Consider the following 15,589-nt stretch of genomic DNA (forward strand, 5'->3'; position numbering starts at 1 on the left):
AGTAAGCAGAATGAATAACTCTCAGGCTTCTGGAGATCACTGATGGAAAAGTTCAGACAGTGTTTCTGCAGGTTTCACCAAGTTAAACGTAAGACTGATGAAGACGTTTTTAATACCACACAATGTAAAATATTACCTGTTTCACAGCCAAACCATGAAAAGTGATGGAAAACCAGCAGCAATGATTTGATCTACAGTTATTTTTATTCTCATACAACATTTTTTCAATACATCCCAGCTTAAATTCACTTGACTTGGGCCTGAAATATCAGTATATAAAATGAATGGATAGATTAAACAAATTAAAATCATTAGTTTTTAAGTTCGTTTAAGTTTTGGCTGAAATCGGCTCAAACGTCCGTCCGTCCGTTTCCGTCCGTTGATATCAGACGAGGCAGAGTTTCACCTCCTCCGATCAGTCCTGAGACAATAAAAGTCCAACACACACGTCTTTAAATAAAAATGGTTTATTCTCTTTCAATATAGCTTTTGTTCTATCCATAGCAGAAAAGAGCCTCCATGCCACTCAGTGCTAAAAACCTGGAACCGGATCTCAGGTCGCCACAGCATCGTAATAACGGACAAACGTCTTTACAGCACAACACCGGCTTGATACTGATCCAACAACAGTCGATTTGCTCATTTCAAAAACAGGCTGAAGGGAGTGTTGGGGGGGCAGGAAGGAGGAGGAGGAGGAGGAGGAAGGGGGTTCAGGTCTGATTTCAGATCTGCGACACGGACCGAGCAGCGCAGATTCTCCAGGTTTTGTTGGGAGAAGTTGAATCCGTGCGTGTTTGTGTGTATGCTGCAAAATTGACATCTTGCTCCAGTATGGCTGTTGGTGTGGAGGCAGAAGTTTCTGCCACGAAAAGGTCACAAGTTGAGGTAACAAAGATTCTTCCTGATTGGACGGAGTAGAAAAACAAACAGAGGTTAAACGCTGATCATCTGCTGGTTTTTAGACATGTTAGCAGGGTGAAAATAATAATCCAACATTCACAAAAACGTGTGTTAAAGTAGTGAAGACCATTTTAGTTTTGGCCATCTGCACCTTACACCAGAAAACGAGCGTGCTGTGTGCTTTACCTGCTCTCTGGTTATCATGTTGCATTGGAGCTGCTTATGGCCTTTGTGCCGTCTGTGTTGGCGTTTGCGTGTTCCTTCACCACAGGATCTGAGGACAAAGACGAGCAGAAGGTAAATGACGGAAATGCAGCGACGTCTCGTCCTGGTGCCTGTTCGATGACGCAGGATTTGGGGTTAACGAGGCGGCTTCAGAAGAAGCACGAACACCTTCTGCTCATATGATAATAAAGGAGCCTACTTATTGCTTTGAATTATGTTTCTATATTTATTTTTCAGCAGCTGAGAATCAGGCTAAAACTGTCAGGCACGTCACAAGAAGAAGTAACTCCTGAATTTAATCCACAGCTGTGACTTGGGTCAGATCTACCTGTACCCAGTGACGCTGCAGTGACACGTCATCCTGTTCACTTGCACTTTCACGTTTTTGCCAGCTGTCCTTCCTGCGTTTGGCAGCTGTGCTGCTTTTAGCCAAAAACACTAATACCAGTTCACTGCTGCTCGTCTATTCCAGTTAATCTGTTGAAGTTCAGGCCGGTTAACTGACCCGACAATTCAGCTTCACTACATCGACGTCTCACTGTTTTAGCTCTCTGCTATTCTGTGGATGACTGTCGCACATCCTTTAACAGTAACTGCCTGCACCCCATTTCTCATGCTATTGAACATGTTCCCCGTGGTTTGACAGCCAGTGTGTGTGTGTGTGTGGTACCCACAGAAGTATGGGTGCTGCATGGCCTCGGCTGCCGTCAGCCTCTGCTGGTGGTCGTAGCGCAGCAGCTTGTCCAGCAGGTCCAGAGCCTCCGGACTCACCAGGTGCTGGTTCTCCGACTGGATGAACTGCTCCCAGCGCTTCCGTGTTTGCCTGCAAACAATTGACCCACACTTAATCTGACTGAACTAATCATTATTTTTATATTAACAGCGAATCAAATCTGTCTTCCACAGTGGCAAACAAGCAGAATTATCAGCAGACTGCACAACTGTTTAGCATCTTTCAGCTCATTGTTTTGGTTTTACTGCCCACAACTTCACGGTTTCAGTTCAGTCTCGTCAACTTCCTGTTAAAAAGTTCCTGTTCAGCAGCGGAAAGCAGCTGTTTGAGCAAACAAGCTTTAAAGCCAGTGAACACCTGCTCAGCAGCCAGCAGCAGTCAGAGACCAGCTGGTGGACAGACAGATATTTTCCTCAAGTTATTGAGTTTCTGCTGAGTAACTGTGAGATTTCAGTCTGAGAACGATCCCTTTTCCTGCCTCTGCTCATACTCACTGTCCCAGCAGGTCTTTGAAGCGAGTGTCCAGTTCTATGTGATATTTGTGAAGGTAACCGAAAAGTTCATCGGTGCCGAGAACCTTCGCAATGCGGACCAGCTGGAGGACGAGATACACGCACATTTAATGCATCAGTTACATACTGCACATACATATCATGACAATTACAGTATTTTCACGTGCTACAAGACGGCAGGGGCTACATTTGAAGTACTGAAATGGGACCAAGCAATAGCTTCACAATGAAAGTCTTGTTAAGGTCGAGGTCTTTTAATTTGAAATGGATACAGGAAGTGTTGAGTTTGTATTAACAGCAACACTCAGTGACAAACATTTAACAGCAAACAAGGAGACTCATACTGAACTATGACCAAATACACTCCTCCTCCTCCAGCCTGTCTCTAATATAAGCCTGCAGTTGAGGTAAATAAAGGCCCCGGCCACTATTTGAGAATGTGTGTCAATATGTCAAAGCAAAGAAATGTCTGTCCTAATCTGTAGTCTCTGATTTTAGGTGGAAATGGCATTATAATCTTTGGAGGATGTGAATTTTTAAAGGGCACATTACCTGGTCGTAGTTGTCCTGGCCATGAAAAAATGGTTCCTTCAGAAAGATCATGCTGGCCAACATGCAGCCTAGACTCCACATGTCCAAACTATAGTCATACATCTGGGGAGGGGGGGGACAAGCACCAATGGAATTACTCAAAGGAAACCAGTGAACAAAATCCTCATGGAGGGGTGTTTTTCCCCTCCAACAGATTCAGAGTAGAGCGATCTGTAGCAGCAGGTACCTGATAGTCCACTAGCAGCTCGGGGCCTTTGAAATAGCGCGAGGCCACCCTGACGTTGTATTCCTGAGCGGGATGGTAAAATTCTGCCAAACCCCAATCTATAAGACGCAGCTGTGACACAGAGGAAATACACGTTAAAGTGGTTTACATCACACGTTAAAGTGCTCCTGGCTGGAATGACCCATACAGAAGATGTATGAAACTCAAAGACTTAAAACAAACAGTAAGAACGTATTCATCCTTTTTACTCTGGCGCCTTTATGAACTTTCCTCTGCAAAAAACTCATCAATCTCATACAGACAAAATCGTACATGTTACTCAAAGACAATGCAGACTTTTTAGGAAGCTCCAGGAGGCTTTTTTAATCACTGATTCATCATCACAGATAATCACACATTGTGATTTTTGGTCAGACTGTCTGAAACAGATCTGAAACTTATTTGACTTAAAGCACTGTCACTTTTTTATTTTTGGCCACCTGGGAGCAAAACAAGCTGTAAACTGATCACGGACATATTTTCACCTTATAAAAATGAGCAAACTTGTTACACAGCTAACAGATGATCTTTATTTGTTAGTCATGTTTCTGGCATTTGAAGTCAACATTTACTCTCTTCTAGCTCCGTTTTTGGTCTCCACCAAATCCTGTGAGTGAACCCTGACTCATGTACTTCATCATTCTTGAAGAGGTCATTGAAAATACCTTTCTCAGCTGGTGGTCAATCATCACGTTGTGGGGCTTCACGTCCCGGTGCATGATCCCCATACTGTGACAGTAGTCCAGAGCCTTAAAGAAGAGACAGAGGCCGATTCAGCACTGCAGACTATAACCAGCATCTGAGCCGCTGCTGCAGTTTACTGATGCTGGTTTGAACAAAACGAGCGTTACGTTGCACTCTGCTCCCTGTCAATCACAGGAGATAATTCCTCTGAACGACCCCGACGTACAAACTTCACCGTCATGTTCGCAGCAGGTTTTATTTCAAAAGTGGTCTTTAAACAGATCTATAAATAGCCGTAAGATTAGGGGCGATGCAGACAAGATGTTCGTACCTTGAGCAGCTCATACATGTAGTAACGGATATCGTAGTCTGTCAGCTTCTGGTAAAGCTCCTGTGGAACCACATGAAGACGTCAATCAATAGTTTCATGGTGTCAGCAGTTCAAAGGCCTCTGTGCATGTACAACATTAACTGGAGGGTTATTTGTGTTATTAATAATGGATATCAATGGCTTTGCATGAATGGGAACTCTGCTGGTAGTTCAGCATGTATGATGTCGGCCAAACTTAAGTACCTTAAAATCTGTGTTATTGATGCACTCAAAGACAAGCGCTGGTGTTCTGGACTGCAAAGAGAGGACAACACGAGGCTTAACTGAGGAGAACAGCAGGTCAGTGGTGATCATTATCACTGCATGGGCACACACACACAATCACACACACACAAACACACACCAGCACTCACACACAAGTGGATTACTACAGCTGGCATGCCGACATGCATTACAGTGACGGCAGGACTCTAACTCACCACCGGGTCTTTGACCGTGTCAACCAGACGGATGATGTTGGTTCCTCCACGCAGGTTTTCAAGAATTTTGATTTCCCGTTTGATCTTCTTCTTCTTGACGGGCTGAAATTAAGACACACATTCAATGTAACTAAAATAACCAAAAGATTAAATGAAGTACTGCAGGGGGAAGCAAACGCTTGATGCCTAAACACACAGAAGGCAAAATATTTGAGGTGCAGTATTACACATCCTTCAAGACAAAGACAAAACTAGGTGTACTACGAAGTGAGCTGGACACAGTCTGCTGATCTAACATAATGTAAAAGCCCAATCAGAGATAACAGGGTCACGACGGTGGTCATCAGCTGTCTTTGTTTTTTGTTTTCCTTCATCAGGCTCTCTGGCCTTCCTGTGAAAAGAGGCGTGTGGTGACTCATTAGACTCTCCTTCAGTAAAGAGAACAGCTCGTTTTAACGGAGAGCTGAATGATTACAGCAAAAAGCAGCGCCGCTCATCATTCTTTTGGATGATCTGCTGTTTAAACTGCGAAAATCAAGTGAAGCAAACAGGATATAAGATTTTCTGCATCACCAGCTGAATGTGGCGGAAGACCACAGCGCAGTGCTGTGATTATCCAGTGACATTACTCATGTACGCTTCAGCGAGTTTGCATATATAACTCTCAGCCCAGAGTCTGTGTCGCTCATAGAGAATATCATCAGGGAAAGAGTTAACGATGATCTGAAGCTGAACAGAACCTCCTCCAGAGCAGGTCAGGTGTGCAGCATCGGTCGCAGGTTAAATGAGAGCCACCTGCGTGACATCGAAAACTCTGACTTCAGGCTCAACACACCTTTCTAAGCCACTCCTTATAGTACACGCAACAATTAAATGTTCCTTTTGCATCCGACTGGCAGGCGTCTCCACGGAGCGCCGAGGAGCCTCAGAGCGACCTTTCTTTAAACTCACTGACAGTAAGTTTGTCTTAGACGGCCTCATCCATCAGTGCTTCTCAGACTATCACATGACTGTGACCAGACTGGTTCCAGAAGAACGCTGTGCTGGAAAAAAGAGCATTTATACTGCAGAGATCTTCTGAAGCGCTGCTGGTGAGTCAACACAACCAGACCTGATGGAGTTCGACGGACGGATGAATGAAACTAACTTTTCTAAAACTGTGAGGGGCTGAAGCTGCTGAGGGTGGGGGCACCGCCTGCCTGCAGGGCAGAGAGTCTTAGTGCAAAGCCTAAAAATAAGTGCACTTCTAACAAGAGTTCAACTCAAATAAACTGTGAGAGGAAACAAACAGCAGAGTCATCACTGACACGACACATGGAGAACACCTCGAGAGTCACAGCAGACACTGAAAAGAGGCCGTGGAAGCTCTGCCAGGCGGAGGAACGGCGAGAACATCTCAAATGACAAAGGAACGAAAGAAGCGCGGAGCTCACCTTGAGGATTTTCACCACCACCTTCTCATTGTTGGTCACATTTATGGCCTCAAACACTTCACTGTATTTCCCTCGACCCAGTTTACGCACCAGCTGATAGTTGTCTTGATTGCTGAGAAAGAGCAGAAACAAAGGAAGTGAACTTAAGACCATGACAACAAACATGTGCTTTTCTAAAACAGCTGATCGATCATCAGTGAGAAGACGAGCTAAAACTATTAACCAATTAGACCATTAGGATATCTGCCGACTCCTTTAAGACATTTATGAAGCAAAAAATTGTTGGTTTCTTTGTAGATAAAGAGCTTGGTCTGTACCAGCTCTATATGGAAAGTGTCCTGAGACAACTTCTGTTGTGATTTGGCGCTATACAAATAAAATTGAATTGAAAATTGAAAAAACATGTTCTCTGCTTCCAGCTTCTCCAAAGGCTGCTGCTTTTCTCACTATCGCTGAACATGTGACACTGATGGTTAAACAAAATCTGAAGACATCAAGATTTTCTACTATTTTACAGACTAAGCATCACTACTTACAGCCCTACGAAGATCCTGTTTGGGAATTTTAAGCCTTTAATTATTTCATTTTCTATTATTTTCTCAATTCAATGAATCTGTTAAGTTTTGAGATGGTGAAATGTTTGCAGAGACTGATGTGATCTCTTCATATTGCTTGTTTTGTCCGACCAACAGGTTAACACAAAACAGGATTAAATGAACAATAATAGAGCTGGAGTCGGCAGATGTTTGGTGTTTTTGTTAAATAATTTAACATGCTCAAAAGTCATTCTTATTCTTTATTATTTCAAACACTGATTTCTGTATAAATCACACGTTTGTGCTTCATAATTTGTAGAACTCTGAGGAAATAAATACTTGGTAATTTGACAGCATTACTTCATGATGGAAACTACATTTCAAAATGATCTAATTATTAAATTCAGTGATGAACGCACACGCCGCTGTCACGCTCTGATAAACTCGCCGCTTGATAAAGTTTTTATTCTGTTCGCTTTGTAAAATGCTCGACTGTAAACTGAAGAGCCGAACGAGCCGAATGGTTTGAAGGCACCGTAGCAGCCGTACCTCCAGTTTGGCACATGTGCATCATAATCCCAGTACTCTCGGTTCTTCTGTGTGTTGACGTCGGTGTACACCCGAGCCTTGCTGCTGGCCGGTGTGGATCCGGGCATCGCTAGCTTTGAGGCTCCGTGTCGAGGACCTTCACCTCCCTCTGAACACTCGTTGGCTCGATACCGGAAGGCGGCGCACCGACTCTCCAGAATATGCGGCTTTAACACGCCCGTGCTGTGCTTACCATGGGCTTTGGCTGCTTGCACCCTCTGATGAAAGGCGTCAGGCCGGTCTGACGCAGCTGCTGTGCAGACCGACAGAGCTACAATGACTGAGTGTGTGAAGCCCCTGAGCAGGATGTTGATGGGCAGGATGCGATGAAGACCCGCCAGCTGCATGACGACAGGAGAGAGGAGAGAGGAGAGGCTGAACGGAGGACAGAGGTGCAGATAAAAGGACGCAAAACCAACCAGAAAAAATTCTCCCTCAGCCGGATGTGATGGAATCAAACTGCTTCAATTCAACCATCAAACTAAACCCCAAAGATATTTACTTCCTGTTTATGTATGAGAACTTCTCTGAAGATGAAACTTTGGCATTTTTGTCATAAAATCAATAATCCAAATAGTTACCCATTAATTTCCAGTCAATTAACTAATCAATCAACAAATCGTTGCAGTTCTGCTCCTTTCATTCTCTGCTGTCATGCTGCTTTAAGTCTTTTTTGTTCGGTTTTGTTTGGTTTGTCAAACTGGTTTGTCAAAATTAGATTTTGCTGCCTTTCCCTTCAGGCCCCCATCAGACCAGGACAACCTGAAAAACCCACAGCGCTGTCAAACTTAAACCAGATAAACATGGAGACGAGAAACTAAAAGCCCTGTGACACAGAACGAGCAGCATACGCGCTGTCAAACCCTGAATCCTGTCCAGTTTATTCTGATCCCACTATCACATTTTAGAAAACTTCACTCTGAAAAAGGACAGTATCACTGCTTTTCACCATCAAGAACAAACTGGACTTCAACTTAAAAACCAGTCCTGAGACCTGTCACACCTACACTTGATAAAGGGAACCTGAAGACGAGAAAAAAGGGCAACCTGTAAGCAAAATAAAATCCAAAAACCCTGAACCTGGACTAGATTAACAAAGAAACTCAAATCCACTTTCAGATTTCTAACGCATTTGTTCTATTTGTGGAAAAAAAAAATTCACAGCTTGTTCCTCCATCCAGACAAAATACTGAACTCAGACCTGGAGGAGGTTAAAAATCAGACCACAGACTGTTTACAATCCTCTTTTCAGACGTTTAAAACCTTTATTTAATGGCCATTTCACTGCATTTCCTCCACCCAGAGTAGACCACAGCAGTCCAGGTGGAGTCCAAACACTACAGAGCTGACATGCCTGAACCAGATTAACGTGGATCCTCTGCAGACGGTTTCAAACCCAGCTTCACATTCAGAAATCCAGTATAAACAGGAAAAATAGTGATTTCGCTGCAGTTTCTCTATCGGGACCATATGAGACCAGACCACTCTGTCAGACCTGGACTAGACTAACAGACAGACTTTCCTGGTTCGAGCCTGATTTTCTGTCTCAGTCGGGGGTCACGTTTGTTTCCTCAAAGCCCACAAACCGTTTTATTTTAGCCTAAAACCTGCATGTGGTGCACGTCACGACACGGGCTCTTCTGGGCCTTTTTCACCAGCAGAGAGCTGCTGTTTACACTGACCGGAGACCAGTTAACAATCATCTCCCCGAGTTATCTTCACATTCAAACTGACCTGAGAGGACCAGCATCGTTCACGACCATCAAAGCACCAAGCTAGCACTTAGTTACGGTGACCTAGCTTAACTTAATTTAGCTAAACATTAAATAATAAGAACGTAACCTTAAAGGAAGAAAAAAAGATTCGCGTAGATTGTAAATTCGTGCATTACAAAAAACATTCATGAACTACAGACTATTTATAAGTGCCGACATTTCTGAAATGTCAAAACAATAATGGGGCTAAAGTTAGCCGGCTAACCTCGTCGCAGAAATATCCGAGCTCAGAGGAAGTCCGCCCGACATGAACGTTAGCTCGTTAGCACCTCGTTAGCGGAACGTTGCTCTCCGTAAAACGATGCAGCACCATCAGGGTTGAAGTTCTTAATAATGTATGAAATATCAGCAGAATCTGTGACTTAATAATTTCATCAGATAGGTGGTGGTGGTGGTTGTGGTGGTGCATCTAGCAGCGGTTCGTTAGCAGGATGGGCTTCCCTTTTGCGGTAAACATCACCCGGAAGTAAATCAAGAGGATCAGTGACCTGCAATCTGTTAGTGACTGAAAATATATATAAAATATAAATCTGGGTATGAATATATGTAGGCACTGTATTAAAACTAATTTATATATTATATATGTGATTTCAATATTGGTTTGATTTGACACATAACCAGTGGTGAGAAAAGTACTTAATTACTTAAATAAAAATCCTGCATTGTAAAATGAGAACGATGAAGATGATCCTAATTTAACAGGACAAAACACCTGCAGCAGAATTAGAAACGATGAAACCTTTTTTTTCATAAGGGTGGTTTATTTTAATTGTCTGTATACAGTATGAACAGGAGTTTATATTGATTTGTGTAAATCCAACGCTTCGCTCCACTCGTTTTGAAGCAGACTCACCGGACTTAAACCATGGCACAACCACACGGCCCCCTCCCGTCCCGTCCCGTCCCACCCGGCTCTAACCCCCTCTGCCTGACATCTTTAAACTCCAAAACCCTTCTTTTAAATATACTGCAAAGATTGTACAGAATATAGAAACCCACACAGTTAACTAAAGTACACAAATATTTTACTTTATGCCCGGCATAAACCAACACATAAATCGCGACTTTGAGGCTACTCGGATTCACCTGCCGAACGTCTGCGTGGACCAGACGCAGGCCAGAATCCCGTGAGGATGTTACAAGGCCAATTCTTAAAAATAAAATAAAAATAATATTACATTTGTTAGATCTATCGCACAGTAACTACTGCAGCTAGTTTGTGGCAAGTGAGCAATATGTTTAGGAGTCTTATCTGGTTAAACCTCACGATCCAACTGGAACTGAAACTAAAGTGCTTGCAAAATACTGCAAGCTCATTCGTGGTGAATACAAAAGCAGGTAACAGAAGCACTATACAGTTTTCAATGTTTACATAAGCGTATACACACAATCTATAATATAACAGAGTAGACTATGCCATGAATCAGTAGTCATAAATATTACATTGTGCATGTTCTATTGCACATGCCAAGTGTTTGTATGACATGATAGGTATGGGTTAGTTACCTAGATGTCATTTGTTTTAATACAAAGATGCAACAACACAGATTTCATAGGACACAGGCTATACATTTTCACAAATCCCCCTTTTTTTTCTTCTTCTTCTTCGTCGTCTTCTTAGGATGTTTTCCTAAATGAACCAAACCTATAATACAACAGTGATATTAAAGTGTGATAAATATTCATGCACAAACAGATGATACTACCTAAGAGCTAGTATGTGAAAAGATACTGCTGCACAAGCCAGCCGCTGTGAACGGATGGAGGTTTTTATCTATACTGGACATGAAAACGAACAGAACACAGAGTGAGTGATGGGTAAAAAAGGCACATGGATTTCAGAGGAGCTTACACATGAGCACACACGTCTGACAACTGTCTGCAACTTCTTCTCATCTTTCTCGACAGAATCAACAGTTACAAAACAGACAATCACATGCAACCACACAACAAGGTCCCACACTCGGTACTAAACAGAACCAAGATCTTCCCACATTTTACATTTATTTTTTCACTCTGTTCAAATTCTTGTTCCAAAGTAAGTCGAGGGGTCCTGATCAATGCCTGTTGATTTGAGGTGTTTTGCCATTTACTCAACGAAGGATGAGGATGAACTGAGTCTTAACGTTACTAAAATCCATTAAACATAATTAGCAGGTGCATGTTATAAACTACAAATGGGCGAGCGGAGGCTGGCACGCTTGCTTTGAGGGCGAGCGTCACATTTGCTGCCCAGGACTGAAGAGCTGTTCGGTTCACGGGATGCAGGGAGCTTCAGGGAAACTCTCCCCCTCCGCAGTGTGCTGGACCGTGTGCTCCTGCAGAGCCGTGAGGTCAACAAAACGCTCGCCGCACCACACGCACTTAAACTGCGTCTCCCGCGAGTGCACGCTCTGGTGCTTGGCGAGGTGCTCGCGTTGCTTGAAGCTCTTGTCGCAGCTGGCGCACTTGAAAGGTTTCTCCCCAGTGTGAACTCGCCGATGGCGCTGCAGCTCGGACGAGTACCGGAAGCGCTTTTCACAGTCGGGACATTTCAGCGGCTTCTCACGGGTCGGGTCGCAGCGGTGCTGGACGAACTCGGAGGATGACACAAAGCGCTTGTCGCACAGCGAGCATTTCAGCGGCTTCTCTGTGCAGTGAGAGTTTTGGTGGCGCTGCAGCGTCGAATTCTTTTTGTAACCTTTGCCGCACACGTCACACTTGTAGGGCTTCTCCACTTCCCCGCCACATTTGTGCCTCAGCAGTTCTCCTGATTGGCTGAAAGACTTCTGGCAGGACGCACACTTGAACAGACTTTCCATACCATGAACCTGCTGGTGGTAAAGCAGGTGGGATGGCTGAAGAAAGCCCTTATCGCAGAGGTTGCACTTGAAGGGTCGATCAGCTGGATTTTTGTGAGTGCGACGGTGGCGTACGAGAGCGTACTGTTGTTTGAAGCTCATCTGGCACTCCTCGCACTGGAAAGGTCGCTCCTCCGAGTGGGTGCGTTCGTGCTGCCGCAGGTCGGACGGGCGCTTGAAGCTCTTCCCGCAGGAACCGCAGCGGAAAGGTCTCTCCCCTTCAGGCTGGCACTGATGGTGCAGGAGCTCGGACGACTCCTTAAAGTGCATCTCACACAAATTGCACTTGAACAGGTGCTCGCCAGAATGAGCGTACATGTGCCGCACGAGGTGAGAGCGGTGTTTGAAGCTCTTCTCGCACACGGCACATTTGTACGGCCGCTCGGAGCTGTGTGTGCGCTGGTGGTGCGCCAAGTGTGACGACTGGCTGAAGCTTTTGTCACACGTGTCACATTTGTATGGCTTTTCACCAGTGTGTACTCTCTCGTGGCGGGTCAGCTCTGACAAATGCCGGAAGGACTTATGGCACACCGAGCACTTATATGGCCTGTCTGGTGCAGAGGCCTCAAATGCAGGAGGAGACGAGGCACTGATTGCCGCGCCGCCACTGGAAGTCTCGCCAGTGGAGGGCTGCTGAGGATTGGCCGCTGACGAGGTCGGGGTGACATTTCCGGAACCCGGCCGGTACGTTTTTTCGCAGATGGAGCACTTCATGGGGTTGTTTCCGTTGCCGTGCGAGTTGTGATGCTGCGCCAAAGAGGTGAGCAGAGAGAAGCCCATCTTACAAACACCACACACAAAAGGTTTCTGCTCCACCTGCACACACTGATGCTCCAGAAGGTCCGTCGCCTGGCTGAAGATCTTCATACACTGTGTACACTGGAACGATCGGTCCTGGTTCACCATGCACTGGTGTTCGTGAGGGTTGGCCAGGTGAGAGATGTCATGGCCGCAGGCCCCACACTTGTGCCCCCTCTCGCCCCCTACCTGTAAGGAGGCCTGCTGGGCTTGAACCGAGAGCTGCTGGCCATGCTGGGGCTGCTGCAGGGACGCATCTGGCTGCAAGACGACTCCGTACACAGCGCATCCCAGAGGGTTGTCAGTTCCCTGGGGGAGCGTGTGCACAACAGAGGGTGGAGCCACCGCATGCTGCTGCTGCTGCTGCCACGCCTCTGTCATCCTTCCACATGCAGGGACTCAGCACTCAGCAGATGATTTGGGCTTCAGTGGCAAACTGAGAGGGTGGATGTGGCTTTAGAAAAGGTGAGCAGTGCACCAAGAGTAGCTGAGCGCTGTATGTGTGTTCACAGAGGTCCTTTGAGACAGGTGAGAAAACCTGAAGGGAAAAACACAAACGACATCTTACTAAATAAACTTCAAATGCACAGAATATTACTTCAATGAGTGCACACAGTGCAGGCTGTTAATATGAAAGCACACTGCTGATGAGCTGTCAGACACCATCCATCATAAATAACGAAAGAGACAGCAGTGCTGACTTGAATGGCTGTGGGGTTTACTGAGCTTTATGTTTCAGGAGGGAAAGACGCTGATCAGTCAGGCTGATGTGTGAGTGACTGCTGGCTGTCAGGTCCTGTTTGCGGTGAGAGAACTGAAACAAACCACCAAACTAACGTTAGCTCCGCGGGCCTAAAGCTTGGTTCTCGGTTATTCAGGAGACGAATCTAAAAAGTACCATATAAACAGTATTACTTGGCAGGCAGATACTGTGGTGACATGCACAGACGCAAGGCATTTTCCTAAAAGGAAACCCGTAAAAATAACCCCAGAGAGAGCTCCATCAACACCAGAATTTGGGATCGGTCTATTTCCTGAAACGCTAAACGGGCACGTAATGGCTCCATCTTTACAAAACGTGTATTTTTCACTTTGCGTGATGCAAATGGCTTCATGGTATCGACTCTGGTCTCTCTAGCCTGTTTGACAGTAGATTAATATTATTTCCCTCGGGTTATTTAACGACAGTGTCTCTTCCAGGATGCAACTACCCGACGTTAGCTTGTCAGCTGCGGCGGCGTAGCTAGCAGCTAACGGCTAACAGCTAGCTTCAGCTAACGTTGCTAAACAACTGGACTTCCTTTGAGATAATAACCATCCATGTCTCATAAAAAACATAAAAATCGGCGGTTTTGTTGCACTATAAACTGCAGATATCAACTTAAGTTCAACCAGGCAAAAGCGACGGAAGCACCGCAGCCTGGAAACTACCGTCATTTCGCTTGAGACGGCGCTTTATGAAAGGCCACAATAACGTCGACTGGTCTAACGTTTGATACGAGCCTCTACTGAAAACGGACCCCAAATCAAACTAGGCCTCCCCGCAGCTGCGGGGGAAAATTCACCTTCTGGAGCGGAACCCCGCACATCTGCAAAAACGATCCTTCACGAAAAACACAAACGCGGTAACTTACTCAAGCAGCTTAGAGATGGTTTTCACTGCCGTCTTCGGGCGGGGGTCGACAACCTTCAGGATATTTGGGACTCGGAGGACCGGCGGTGGAGGGGATGCGGTGGAAGCCGGACGCCATCCTCCTGCAGACGGACGGACACCGGAAACCGCCTCGCAGTGAGCTGTCGCAGCGGAGCCGCTGCCGCTACAGCCGCACCATGCAGGAGGTCAGACGAGAAGCCCCAGACAGACCGACGAGGAGATAAACTGCTATCCGAGTTCGTTTCAAGATAATTCAGAGAAACACAAAGGCCAAACGAGCCTGTGAGATATTAGCAAATTCATTTCCTGAGTGGGACAGTAGGGGGCGGTGTTTCACTCCTCCAAGTTAACAGTCTCACCTGTAACCGTCATTTTCAGCCATTTACAGGTAAAACACACTAGACTGGAAGAGGTGGAGAGTACTCTTTTAGATCTTTTAGTTAAGTAAAAGTAACGATACCACAAATTGTGCTTAAAAAGTATAAGTACTCATTATGCAAAATGTCTCCAGGCACTTACAGTGATGATGTATTGAGCACTGATTCATTCTAAACAGCATCTACTCATGTCAGTACTGTTGGGTTGTGCCGTTTATAACAATATGTATTTAAAAAACTGATCATATGTTTTAACATATAAAATATTAATCTGAGAAGTAAGTAGTAACTGACTACTAGTACAATATTTCCCATGCACTTACCTTAATACATAATAAATGTGTTTTCTTCTCAGAAATAGGATAATATGGAAATACTCATGTACAAATACCTCTGTAGTCTTACTGGCTGAGTCCACATGAGGCCTGAACCTGGATCTGTCAGACTTTAACCCACATGAGTCGAACTGCAGCCGAGTGAAGACTGTGGCCAAGTCTTCCCTGATGAAGAGATTTATTTCCATTTTATTTTAATCTATATTAAATTATTAATTCTATAGAACATTTACAGTGTTTGCTACTATTACTCCGCTACTTTTCAGAGGTCAGTATTGTACTTACATGATAATTATTTGACAGATTTGATTATGACTTAAGTTGCAGATTTCAGACTTAGAAAAACTCTATTTAGAAAATAAAATCTCATTGTTTTCCAGTGCATCAAACCACACCTGCTCCAACAGTCACATTCAGTGTCCACATCAGTGCTGCTCATCACACTGAACCGTTGACACTGTTAACCTACATAAGATTAATTAAACTGAAACTGGTATCACTCACCGTGCGCATTTTATCTGTTTAATGGGTATTTTTACTTTTCATGCTTTAAGTACATTTAGTTGATGGTA

At 44.8% G+C, this 15,589-nt stretch overlaps 2 protein-coding genes across 3 annotated transcripts; both read right to left on the bottom strand.

Annotated features, from left to right (window-relative positions):
* Positions 1-183: 183 nt before the first annotated feature.
* LOC139334876 (casein kinase II subunit alpha'-like) lies at positions 184-9,498 on the bottom strand. 2 transcript variants are annotated; one of them, XM_070968116.1, is made up of 13 exons: positions 9,219-9,486; positions 7,200-7,579; positions 6,115-6,226; positions 4,682-4,783; positions 4,446-4,496; positions 4,203-4,262; positions 3,853-3,936; positions 3,149-3,259; positions 2,923-3,024; positions 2,353-2,453; positions 1,800-1,948; positions 1,087-1,174; positions 184-901 (listed from the first exon to the last, which is right to left on the bottom strand). In XM_070968116.1, the coding sequence occupies exons 2-12, from the start codon at positions 7,304-7,306 to the stop codon at positions 1,101-1,103; spliced, it is 1,053 nt and encodes a 350-aa protein (XP_070824217.1). In that variant the 5' UTR covers positions 7,307-7,579; positions 9,219-9,486; the 3' UTR covers positions 184-901; positions 1,087-1,100. The 2 variants fall into 2 exon arrangements, with proteins under 2 accessions (XP_070824217.1, XP_070824226.1); XM_070968125.1 differs by lacking the exon at positions 4,446-4,496 and having other exon boundaries at positions 9,219-9,498.
* A 263-nt stretch (positions 9,499-9,761) lies between these two features.
* On the bottom strand, positions 9,762-14,617 carry LOC139351076 (zinc finger protein 319). Its single transcript, XM_070992779.1, has 2 exons — positions 14,286-14,617; positions 9,762-13,189 (listed from the first exon to the last, which is right to left on the bottom strand). Exon 2 carries the CDS (start codon positions 13,030-13,032, stop codon positions 11,269-11,271), a length of 1,764 nt encoding a protein of 587 aa, XP_070848880.1. The 5' UTR covers positions 13,033-13,189; positions 14,286-14,617; the 3' UTR covers positions 9,762-11,268.
* Between the last annotated feature and the right edge of the window lie 972 nt (positions 14,618-15,589).

Source organism: Chaetodon trifascialis, chromosome 1, assembly GCF_039877785.1.
Source record: "Chaetodon trifascialis isolate fChaTrf1 chromosome 1, fChaTrf1.hap1, whole genome shotgun sequence".
NCBI classification, from domain to species: domain Eukaryota; kingdom Metazoa; phylum Chordata; class Actinopteri; order Chaetodontiformes; family Chaetodontidae; genus Chaetodon; species Chaetodon trifascialis.

Coding starts and splice junctions, on each gene's coding strand:
- LOC139334876 (XM_070968116.1), bottom strand. CDS start 7,306: ATGCCCGGATCCACACCGGCCAGCAGCAAGGCTCGGGTGTACACCGAC. Junction 4,263..4,445: donor TCAATAACACAGATTTTAAG/GTACTTAAGTTT, acceptor GTGGTTCCACAG/GAGCTTTACCAGAAGCTGAC. Junction 1,949..2,352: donor TTCAAAGACCTGCTGGGACA/GTGAGTATGAGC, acceptor AATTGTTTGCAG/GCAAACACGGAAGCGCTGGG.
- LOC139351076 (XM_070992779.1), bottom strand. CDS start 13,032: ATGACAGAGGCGTGGCAGCAGCAGCAGCAGCATGCGGTGGCTCCACCC.